The sequence below is a fragment of the Tiliqua scincoides genome, chromosome 3, assembly GCF_035046505.1.
Source record: "Tiliqua scincoides isolate rTilSci1 chromosome 3, rTilSci1.hap2, whole genome shotgun sequence".
In the NCBI taxonomy this organism is placed as follows: domain Eukaryota; kingdom Metazoa; phylum Chordata; class Lepidosauria; order Squamata; family Scincidae; genus Tiliqua; species Tiliqua scincoides.
The window spans coordinates 40979355-40991983 of record NC_089823.1 but is presented as its reverse complement, the minus strand read 5'-3'; the positions used below and the strand labels follow the sequence as shown (position 1 = coordinate 40991983).

At 43.7% G+C, this 12629-nt stretch overlaps 1 protein-coding gene across 1 annotated transcript in view; it reads right to left on the bottom strand.

The window, feature by feature from the left end:
- PLCXD2 (phosphatidylinositol specific phospholipase C X domain containing 2) overlaps nucleotides 1-6884 on the bottom strand; it is a 33602-nt gene extending 26718 nt beyond the window's left edge. The window contains exon 1 of the mRNA XM_066622090.1: nucleotides 6797-6884. Coding sequence (XP_066478187.1) covers nucleotides 6797-6884 — 88 coding nt within the window. The remainder of the gene's footprint in view (nucleotides 1-6796) is intronic.
- Nucleotides 6885-12629: the final 5745 nt, after the last annotated feature.

Genomic DNA, 12629 nt, shown 5'->3' with positions numbered 1-12629 from the left:
CTCCATTCATCGAGCAGCATCAGTGGCAAGAAATCATGATCACACGTTTACTGAAACATAGTTGTACTAGACATAAACATAAAATTTCATTTGTTTAAACACATTTTTAGGAGCAAGGATAAAGCAGTGGTTCTCCTTAACAGCCACACTCCCCATAAATTCAGTATACAGCAAATGAAATGACCAGACAAGTGCCAGCTCATGCCAGGTAGTGGATTTGCCAGTTCTGGACAATGACCAGACACAAACACTTCTAGAGTAGAATGAGTCATCTAGTCTGGTATCCTGTCTAGTAGGCACCAATTATGGATGTTTCTGAGAAAAGATCACCCCCTCCTCAATAACTGACCTCTATTTGCAATAATACACCGTCAGCATGGGCTGTAGTGGGGAATGCTGTTTGGCCTCAGCTAGAGATCAGCTTACACCCAAAGCCAGTTAGGTTTAAGTTACATCCTAAAGCTGGAGATAGTACTGAACATTTTATCGTGGTTAACCAGGTTCATGTACAGTAATGCTCAACTATCTTTCTATTTATTTCAAGAAATGGAAAAGTAACATTTTACCACATCTACAACAGCGACTATGAAATAAGAATGAGATATCACTGCACAGTGGAATTCATCATATAGTGATCCCTTGCCACCTGTGGTCTTGGCATCCATGGATTTTACCATCCATGGATGGCAGTGGGACAGTTTCTGACTTCCAGGTCATCCCAGATGCTTTAAAAAGCATTCCCTTTAAAAATGTTTTAAAAAGAAAAAAGTGTTTACAGAAGCATTCCTGATCTTAACACAAAAAATCACACCAGCTGCAGGGAAGTCTCCAGCTTTCCTGGAAGCCACTTCTAGATCACGCCAAGGTTCATGAACCCCTCCATGATACATTCTGAGGCAAGCCAGGGCCAAGGGAGGGGGTCGCAGGAGTCGGCACATCCTGAATTCCAGTACTGCCCTTGCAGACTGCCCTGCAGTAAGTGTAGTTTGCAGTGCTAAGGTAAAGAACACTTTTTAAAACCTTTTTAAACATTTCTAATACGGACAGTATGCACAGAAATCAGTATTTGCAGGAGGTCTGGGAAAGGATCCCCTGTGGATACCAAGGGACTACCATATTCATCACATGTAATTGAATATGCATGTAAATCTTGCACCCAAACACATGTTGGACACATCTGTAGTATTTTAATTTAGTTCAATAACAAAATATTAATCACAGGCAAACACATTTTTGGTTTAGGAATAACTTGAGCTTCTAGCTTTTAGATAAGATTTTGGCAGTTCCAAGAATATGTTTCTTCTGTGCATACACCTAAATAAAGGTTGCGCTCTTGCAATTCATAGTCATTTGACTCTAATTATTAACCGCTTTTCAACTAAACGTTTATATATATACCGCTTTTCAACTAAACGTTCACAAAGCGGTTTACAGAGAAAAATCAAATAACTAAATGTTGACTCTACTGTCAACATTTGGGATATGGACACACCCCTAGTTGCCAGTTGAGGAGAACATTTCATGTATGTGATGATGTGGGTCTGCACCATTTTTTTTGGTCTTTAAAGTGTCACAAAACCATTCGTTTCTGTTGAAACAGACAATACAACTGCCCATCTAGAAACTGAACTTATGAGTCTATCTTCTCATCAAATTCTCTACAGAAGGTCCCAAATTTTAAACTTTCTCTGGAATTTAGCACAGGAACTATTTAGTAGAAACTTAGGAAAACACATTTATACCGCATGCAGTTTCCCTGCAAACAGCTTCCATGTGTATCATTCAGAATTGCTATCTACTCTGAGCGTTGCTCAGGAAACTGCTTAAGGATTCAAGTATCATGTCTCACAAACTGTTCCAGTTATGTCACATTTTATTTGGTTGTTCAATGGCTACATTTGCTCATTTATTGTATCTTCAAAACTGATGGCCCAATTCTATTCAACAGCAGGGCCGGAGGAATGTGCATTCTCTTAGCACAAGCAGCCATAAAACTCTGCTGCCAGAACCTTCCTATGCATGTCAGTGGATGTCAGGAGGCCTGCTGGAACAGGTAATCCCAGTGCAGGGGGTAGAATGGGGTGGGGGAGGGAAGAACAGAATGGGGGAAAGAGATGGGGCAGGGGGGGCAGATCAGGTCCAGGACAGGGTGGGTTTGGCAGTGACAACACACACTGAATCCAGACTTCCTTCCCTGGCCTGATGGAGCAATGAAGAGCAAGATAATCTAGAGGAAGAAAATTTCCAATTTCAAGGAAGTAAAACATCTAATTCCAAGTTTAGTGTTAGTTATCAATCCTTGGAAAGTTATAAATCAAACACTAAATCACTAATTTCCAAATTTTTAATGGGACAACAGAAACTTTTGATTGTATACTACTGCCCACTTAGGAAATATGTATTCATGCTACCTTCCAGATTTCTAGATGCTGTGGGGGTATTAAGAAGAACTCCTATCAACACCTCACTGGAAGCAAATCCCATTAGAATCAATGGGACTTCTGGGTAGACATGCATACGCTTGCAGCGTTAGATACCTCAGAATTCCCTCAGTGTGCCTTCATTCTTTCTCTCCACTAAGTTTTGTAAGACACCATAATGGAGATCAGTCATCTAATTTCTAAAACAGTGCAATCAAAAGTACAGAATGCATTGTCTTATTTTATATACAAATTCATAACAAACATAATATATACTGAGGCTGCAATCCTATCCATGCTTACCTGGGAGTAAGCCCCACTGAAAATAATGGGATTTACTTCTAAGTAGATAAGCATAGACTTGGGATCTATGCTCTGGCACATCTAACTCCGAATTATATTCTCTGATGGCAATGGCTATTCAAAACCTCAAGCTCAAGGTTTTCTCCTGCCTGGCTACTTGTGATCTTTTAGTTTAAACTGCCAGGGATTGAACCTGGGTCCTTATTCATGCAAAGTGTGTGCTATCCCCCTGTGTTGTGTTCCTTCCAACCTATATAGACATGTAAATGTGATACATCTGTATAAATAGCAGATATTCTATTACAACAAATCTTCAACCTATCTGAAGTACAGGCAACCATGTAAGGTTTACAACATCTTTCCCAAATGTAATTGATATCAGTGCAAAGAATGCTACTTTACAGCTAATTTCCTCACCTTTTTCAGTTAAGCAGAAATTGAACAAAAGTTGAACAAAAATAATTGGCCATAACACTTGTCTTTTTTCAGGATGGGGCATGAGGCAAAAATGGAAAATGTTACATAGGCTAATCCATCATTCAAGATTTTTACAGCCCAATCCTATCTTTTTCTGTCTGTCAATGCAGTGGTGCCAAAATGGCAACCGCTGCATCCTTTGGGATGGGAGCAATTGCAGAGGTCTCCTCTGAGTAAGCAAACAGTTCAGGGGTATCTACTTGAACCTGCACTAGCAAAATTGCTGGTGCAGGTCCGCATTGAACTGTAAAATGGGATTAGGCCCGGGAAGGGAATCAGGATTCAGTAGCTGCCACTGCCACCAGCAAACCCATCCCCTTCCCAATCCATCCCCCTACCCACTATCACCTTGTTCCACTCTCCCCCACCCTGACCTGCCTTACTTCTTTGGATGGCTTCTTCCAGTTGCTCCAGAGCATGGAGGAAGGCTCTGGCCTTCCCACTGGTGCTCCAGCAGTGTACAAACTCATGAGCTGAAAGAGTGCCGTTTATGGCTAGTACTGGTTGCTTTTTGGTGGAGTACACATTCTGTTGCTGCCCTGCCCACGCAGGATTGGGCCGTAAGTGTATCAATCATTCCATAACATGAGAGGTACTGTTGAGAGTCTAACAATGAAGACAGCACACTAACTGCTGATTTGCAAATTAGTTTAGTACCTCTTTAGTCACAAGGATGCTTAAAATTGTAGAAGTTGAAACAACTTAGTTGTTGACACTTCTGCCAAAGCGGATTGCCAAGAAAGAATCAAAACTTTTGAGTTGCAATCAGTTCAGTTTCCACAGGCCCCCTGCTGTTTTGGATATGCCTTCGACTTAGAGCAGGGGTGCTCAATAGGTGAATCGTGATCTACCGGTAGATTGCGAGGCAAAATGAGTAGATCGCGGAGTGCCGGACCCCCCCCCCCCCTTTCAGGTGCCTCTGGGAGGAAACGCCGGGAGTAAGGCCCATTGTACTCAATGGGGCTTACTCCCAGGTAAGTGTGGCTAGGATTGCAGCTTCACAGCCTAATCCTAGGCATGTCTACTCAGGAATAAGTCCTGTTATACTCAGTGGGGCTCAAGGTACACCAACATACATTGTACACATAAATGTTATATGTTATGATGGCGCGAACATTGTAAAAAAACTCTGGTAGATCTCCGGGCCTTGCTGGGTTTCAAAGTAGCTCTCGAGCCAAAAAAGTGTGAGCACCCCTGACTTAGAGAAACCACACTGATCAACACCTGCTTGGTATAAGTAGTTGGGGCTAGTGAAACCGTTTGAGTGTGGAACTGTCAGCTGCTATTGCAGAGCAACTGAGAAGGGGTTGAGAATTCTTAGCCTTATTTGTCACCATTGGAAGGTTCCACTGAAAACATGGGTTTCCTGTTTCCACTGTCACTGTGCAAGTCAGCTCTGCGTATGTCCACAGCCCGTGCTAGGTGTGACTACTCTGGTCAGCAATGACACACTTGCACAGTGCTGTCAAGATGTCTCTTTATCACTTCCTTCCAGCAGTTACATGGAAAGGCTGGAATTCTTATCTTCCTTGATGGTCTTGTAACAGCAGCTAGCAGGTGCTAACAGAAAACTGCTTCACCCGACAAACCATACAACCATACATTTTCAAAGAGGCTATCATTACATCAGCAGATTTTTTTAAATCACTTACCAACAGACATGATAAAATGACTTGCCCTGGGTGGCAGATTTGATGGTACAATTAAAGAACAGCAAATTGTCAGGGGTTTTTTTTTAGTATTATTATATTAGGGAGGGCGATGTTTGGATTTTTGAATCACTAAAATGTATTGAGCCATTTCAGACTGTAACCTAGTCACTTAAACAAATGTGTTAATTTGGAAAAAAATCTGTCCTAGAGAAAGATGGCACAGTGGGAGGAACATACAACAGAGATATTAAAAACTTATTTTCAGTGAAGGTACCCAAAGCCTCTTCAAAAGATTTTTCGAAGGAGCTTACAAAAAAGTTAACAAAAATGATTACATTCAATGAAGCATATTATGGTCTCATGCATGGGTCTAAAGTTTCATCAGAATATAAGCATGTTACATTTAATGTACTGAATGTAATCCATATCTCATCATCAATTACTGGATTTTAATTGGGATATCAAGCATGTTGTTCAGGTCTATGTGTGTATGCCTCAATTAAATGTTAGGGCCACACATGTGCATCCAGGTAGATACGGAAAGGGGACAGGTGTGCCAAGTGAGTGGAAAGACAAGACCTTGGTCTACAATCACTCACAGAAAAGCAGCTGAAATGGCATTCAAACTGGGCTAACCTGTTTCTAAAGATTTCATCCAGAGTCAATCACTGCATCTCTCATCAATGCAAACAATGACAAAAATGAAGATTCACAGTGGTACCTGCTTGTTCCACTGTCCCCTAAGCATGAAGCCACTGGTCAGAAGATTTATTCTACTCTTTGATATCTTAATGCAATTCCACATGAATCTTACTTTGCTTCTTTGAAGATTTGCGTAAACTTTTCGTGTACTTGTGCTTTTAAATTCAGAAGTACCCCATTTTTTTAAAATGCAAAGATTATGCCATATGTATGCGTAAATATTTTACTTTACTCCAACATTACCATATTGGCGAAAATCATCACAAACAGTAGCTTCACCAAATTTAGGATGAGGGTAAGTGATTACACCATTTGAAGAAAAATCCAAGAATGAACTTTCACAGAAGACATTCTGATCCCTCCTTACCAAAAGATCAAAGAAAAGACACTAGAAAGTGCAACAGCATCCTGAACCTATTTATTTACAAAACATATAGACAGCTTTTCAGTGGTTGTTTCCAAGGTGGGTTGCAATATAAAATCTCTCTGCAGCATAACCTTTGCATTTCCAAAAACTGGGACAGCCCCCTGCTTAACAATCCCCCCCCCCAAGAAAAAATTACTCGAAGGAGAGAAGCAAGATACAACTGGGACTATGACAAGATACAAAACAGGAAGTAGGGGAAATAAAATCCTAACACCAATTAGTATTAAACAAACATTAGAAGCAATAAACCCATCTCATGATACATTATCAATAAATACATGATCAGGACCAGCTTAAGTTCTCCTGATGTGGCCTGCCAAATGCTGCCCCCTCAATGATATGCCAGCCTCTGCTCTTCCCACTCCCCAATGTTCTAGCTAGGCATGCCAGTCCCCGCCACATTGCCTCTTCCTCTCTGCCCCCCGCCCCCCCCCCACCCGTTCCTTTTCCAGTTCAGGGAATAGAAAGAGAGGAAGCAGCAGTGGAGGAAAGAGGTGGACAGAGAAGGGCACCCCCATCAATCTGCTTCCTAAGGCAACTTTTTTCAGTTGGTCTCATGGATGGGCCAGCCCTGTATGGGAAAGTTCAACCTGAGGGGATGCTCCACATAGGCAGCGTTGGGGGTGTGTGGGGCACTCCTGAGATAGGTGATGCCAGTGTCACTCCACTAACAGACCATCTTCAGATGACTGACCCCCGGAAAAGACATAAACCCTCAGAAACCTCCAGCATCAGGCTTTAGGAAGAAGCCAGCAGCCATCCAGGAGGCTGGAGAAGAAGATCCAGGTCAAGGAGGGTGGTGGTGACTTCCTTACCTGGGATGGCCAGGTTGGCCAGAGGCAGGGCACCGAGGGCAGGCGCCAGGGAGCCCATCCAGTCCGCGCTGCCGCCTTCCCCTGCCATCCTCTCAGGCTGCTCCGACACTGGTGGCTGCTGCTGCTGCTGCCGCCGCCGCCGCCTGTCTGGCTCTCCAAGCAGCTCCTCTGCCTGCTCCAGTCAGGGGCGAGCAGACCTGCAGCTCGCTGGGACGCCCTCCGTGGCGGCGGCTGCTGCTGCCGCCGCCCACAGCTGCCTCTGTGCCATGCTCCAGCAAGCCAGCCTGCCCCAGGGAGGTTTCAGTCGTCACCTCGGTGGGACGCTAATCCCGCAGCCCCGCCTGGGCTAACCTCCTTAGGACTCCTGGAGCGGGAGCCGCAGGAGGGCGCCCGCCCGCAGAGACCGCTGCTGCCGCTCCCCTCCTGCTTATGTAACAAGGACTGGGTCTTCGCGCGCACCTGGCAGGCACAGCGCGCGCCCCGCCCCGCCCCGCCCCCGCGCCCCGAGCCCGGGGACATCTCTGCTGGGGGCAACGCGCCAGGCGCGGGGGAGAACAGCGCGCGCCACCCCCAGCCCCGGCGCTGCTGATTGGCTGGTGGAGATGCAGGCAGGGCAGCCATCCCAGCAGCATCCCTCTCCAGGCAGCCGGACGGCCGCCCACTGGACAAGCGCCGGCCGAGGTCCCTCTAATCCAGTGGTTCGCAAACTTTGAGCACCGGGACCCACTTTTTAGAAGGAGCATCTGTCAGGACCCACCGGAAGTGACATCATCAAGCAGGGAAATTCTTTACAATCCTACCCACACTTACCCAGGAGTAAGCCCCATTGACTATCATTGTTCAAAGAATATACGTACATAGTGGCCCGTTCATAGCCCAGATCTGTAGCGTGTCCCCAAATCAGTCACATACCATGGGAGCATCAAGTCTGATATATTAAAAATTAAATATTGAAATGAATGGGGACCCACCTGAAATTGGCTCACGACCCACCTAGTGGGTCCCAACCCACAGTTTGAGAAACACTAATAGGTTCTAATAGGTCCCTTTTCCTCAAACTCCCAACTTTCTCAGGAGAGGAGCTGGATTGTGCGCTGACAGGTGGAGCTGGGCAGGGATAGAGGAAGGGAACCACTGCAGGGACCTCAGGCAATGCTGGGTTTCTAGGTGGAAATGTAAAAGAAAAGAGGTGGAAGGCACCATGAAGCAGAAGGGTACATAAAGGGGTACCTTACAGCCCAAGCCTATGCAGGTCTACTCAGAAGTAAGCCCAATAATAGTCAAAGGGGCTTACTCCCAGGTAAGTATGGATAGGATTGCAGCCTTATTCCCAGCACTGTGAAGCTAGGATTCAAGCTTAGGAGTTTCATAAGAGTATGATGCTCTAATAACCAGACAACTTTAGCATTGAGGAAAGAACAATCTCAGGGTGCAATCCTAACCAACTTTCTATCAGTGAGGTAAGGGCAATGCAGCTCCTGAGGTAAGAGGACAAACTTTTCCTTACCACCCAGCTGTAGGATTCAGCACATGCCCCATTGGCAGAGCTGTGTCAGTGCTGGAAAGTTGGTGAGGATTTGGGCCTCAATCACATACGTAAGAGGTACACTTTCACATTGGAATGCTTGTTTTTTTAGTTTATTTTGCAAATTAGGGAGAAAAAAAGATGAAGAAAAATGCAAAGGTGTGTGTGTGTAAAAGCATCCAATGCAGTGCACTCTAGTCCAGGAAAGCTTGTGCTATGTATGTATGCATGTATGCAGTGCTTTTTTTGTAAATAAAAAGGTGCAGGAACTCACAACTTGTTAATCTTTTATTTATTTATTTATAAACCATTTTTTATTGGAGAAATAAAATATTTTTTATGTGCTTCCCCCCTAAAGATGAACTGAGTAGACAGGCATAGGATTCGGCTGTCAATCTCCACATCCCCTTCCTTTTTCTACACATGGGAAAATTTTTTTCCATCCAGCTAATGCCTCTGTTTTGCTCCCCCCCTCCTTCAATGCCTCCAGAGGGGAGGGGCCCCTGCAAAAAGGTGCCGGAACTCCGTCCCCCGCGTTCCATTAGAAAAAAAGCCCTGTATGTATGTATATCTTTAAGGTTCCACAAGTTGTATACAAACATACAATCTTCATAACGATTACCTAAAGTTACTGTTTTATACAATCTCTCCTGTTCTTGCATGTTTCAGAAAAAAAATGTTCTTGGCATTTCAGGTTTCATTGCAGATATTTGTTTCCACAGAAAAGTTCAAGAATCTCCACAATATTACGAGCCACACAAGTTTATCCCTACCTACCTGTCTACTTGAGAACAAAGTCCAGTGGTGTGGAGTTTACTTCCTTGTTAGTGCAGGAGTAGCTAAATATGTCCATTGTCATGACCATTTATAAAAAAAATAAATATTGAGGGTGTCTTTCCTTGGCAATATAATGCTCTTGTCTAACCTTTGTGTTTATTTATGCTGTAGAGATGCTTCATTTTTAAAGGGGCAAAAAATCATTGGCAAAAACAATTTCGTTGAAGGAACATCCATTGTGCTGAGGTGTGTAACTGTAAAAAACAAAGTCTGCACAACCACAGAGCTTTCTCTTTCTGACCTTTAATAATCTCATTTCAGCTGCCCCAGTTATTTGCAAAGCTCTAATAACATGCATCTTTCTACCCAAGCACCCCCACCTCACAAAGTTGCTCAGACTAGAGCAGATAAAGGAAGCCACATTCTAAATGTAAGTCCTTTGAAATGTTCTTAACTGTCACTGCAAGTCTGCTTTGAAGCAAATACTGAACAGCTATGTCCTATTGCGTTTTCCTTTAGCTATGCTGCTGCACATAATAAAACCAAATAGCAAAACTATTCTGAACAGCTGTATACTGTTGCCTCTTCCTCCAGCTAAATTTGGAGACAGGACAGTATTACAGTACTACTGCTGCAACAAATGTATTTTCACACATGAATATCACATAAGGTAGTGTTACCTACGGCTGCCAGATACACAAACCTGTCTACCCACTAAACAACAAAGACCTGGTGATCTCAGATCTAAGTATACTGCTTCTCTTGTCCCAGGACTGGTAAAAACAGAATAAGGTTGAAATCCTATGCAGACTTTCCTGGGAGTAAGCCCCAGTGAACACACTGGGATTTACTTTTGAGTAGACATGCATAGGATTGTGCTGAGAATAAATTTAAAGTGTAAAGATCCAGAAAAAATACAAAAATAAGGGAAATCAAGCATATTTGCAAAATGTATACAATCTGCGGAATCTAGATTCTCTTATAACAGGATTTACTGTGGCAAAGAATGCTGATTTATTTTTGTTCTTAGCAGCTGTGACAGCATATCTGCTTTGAAATGAATCCTGAACAACTAGTCCTAGGAAGCAGAAAGAAATGACATATTTAGAGCTGGGACCAGCAAGCCTTTGTTTGACAAATACAAACTGTTTTGATTAAGGGCCAAACTATGCATTACATTGCAACATCTGTGATACACATCCTGTTTAAGAAGTAAATAAGGAACTATCAGCACAATCCTATGGAAGCCTCCTGAAGGACTTTCAGGTAAGCATGTATAGGATTGCAGCTTAAGAGCCCAACCCTATGCCTGTCTACTCAGAAGTAACTCTCATTATAGTCAGTAAGGCTCACTCCAAGGTAAGTGTGGATAGGGGCTCTAAGATTGCAATCCAAAATACGTTTATCTGAGTGTAAGTCCCGTTGAACCCAGCTTTTCTGAGTAAATGTGACTCAGGACTTTTCTGAGTAAATGTGTATATTCTGCTGTTATAAATGTGTATTGTATTGTTAATCTAATTGCCACTTCCTGGTTGGTTTCAGTAGAACTTTCTGCCCAATCCTAACTAACCTCCTCCCTCCCACTGCGCATATGCATCTGCCCTGAGAGTGTGCTGCATCCTATGGGGGTGCAGTCATGGAGGTTTCCTCAAGATAAGACAGCATTTTGTTCCCTTTCCCTGGGGTAAGCCTCTTCTGCCCCAAGCCTCTTCATATCTGTACAAACCATTTTGCTGGCGCAAAACCAAGGACAGTAAAGGAGATGAAAGAAGGAGAGGGAATGAGAAGAGGATCCTGGTGTGCTATGGTTCCTTCAGAATCTACCTCCCCTCTCCTGCTTGCCCCCTCCCTGCCCAGACACTCCCATCCCCACCCCATCCTTCCCACTGTCAACTTACTGGCACCGCTGGTGGGAGGCCTCTCCAAGGGCCCATATGCACCCAGGTGCAGAACACTTAGTTAAGACTGGGCCCTTAATTGTGAATAATGTTAACTGCATTAGGGCCTAAATTTTTAAACATTTTTATTCATTATAAATGTAGCTTTATAAAGTATATATGAGCACGTAGAAGTGATCTTTCTCTTTAAGATGTTTTCTTCCTGGTATCATAAAATCACAGGCAAATTCTGCTGATGGGACCAATGTTCTGTCATTGGGAAGACTCCTCTACTGATGTTGCAGACACAGTGATAATGTGCAAATGGGATCAGGGTGAATGGCTGGCAACTGTGTGCACACACCACCATAGGAGGTTCATTTGTGGCAGGGATGACCAGTGGGCGGGGAGGGGTGAGTAAAGAAGTGTTTCAGGGAGGTACTGCGGCATCAGAGGAGGGAGGATTCAGTGGCAATTTCACACTGAATTCTGTCCCCCATTTTTGGGCCCACTGCACTCCCTGGCTCTCCTCAAACATATGCTAGTTATATATGTTAACATTAGATGTTGTAGGATCCCAGGTTTGTCCCAATGTGAGCAGGTTGCAAGAAACAGCATATACAGCAGAGTACTTTCAAGCAGCAGTTACATTTTGAGCAAGGGATATCACAAGCAGAGTAGTCAATAAACAGTCCTGGTCAGCACAAAGATCAGTCAGTCCAATGATAACAAATCCCAATCAGCTTCCCACAATACAAAGTCAAGGTCCAGTCCACAGTCAGTAATCACACATATACATACAAATATCCAGCCTCCACAGTCACTAGCAGTAGTTTCTCAATTATCCCCTACTACTGCACTGGAGAGTCAGCATACTAACCCTTAAATAGTTAGATCAGCCAATCATTGCAGGCTTGGTAACACCCAGGGTGTGTCTGTCACAGGTGCTTGTTGATTTTGCTAACTCAGCAGCCTGCACCTGCTCCTGGACCAATTCCTTAGCTGTGTTTCTGTTTCACTCAGAACCCAGAGCTAACAATATAGCTGGCATAGATCTGAGGAGACCCATAGGTCATCAGGGGGCCTACAAAGGAGTAAGGGAAAAATATTTTTCCCTCCATGGTGCGCCTGTATGCTATGGTGTGGTGGGGGTTAGGATTGGGTGGTGAAACAAATAATGCCTAATGTGCTGCGCATTCCCTAGTTTGAAAGTGCTGGATTTGAATAATAATGTCAAGCTTGGAGTCGTGAACATGAGGTTGTGCTGTGACCTGGAGCAAACCTCTTCATTAAATGTCTTGTGATATTTGCCTGGCCATTGTAACGAAGCCATTGCTTCATTGACCTTACAGAAGCGCTCAGAAAATGCAAAGCTTTTTATGTATGATCTGTATTACACTCAGAGACGCCTGGTGAATTCTCTCAGTGGCTTTAAACTTATGCTCATAACCTTTGAAATATTTTGTCATCATCGGATATACTAGGTGGTTGCAGAGTCACTTCCAGAAAAACCAAATTTGGTAACCTGATCACAGAGGGTCATATTTTAACAATTGAGAGACAGGATGATTTGGAAAGGATCCCATGCTGTACAGACTGAAAGCGATGTGTGAAAACATCTGAGGATTTTATCTTCACAGAAGCATGTATGACT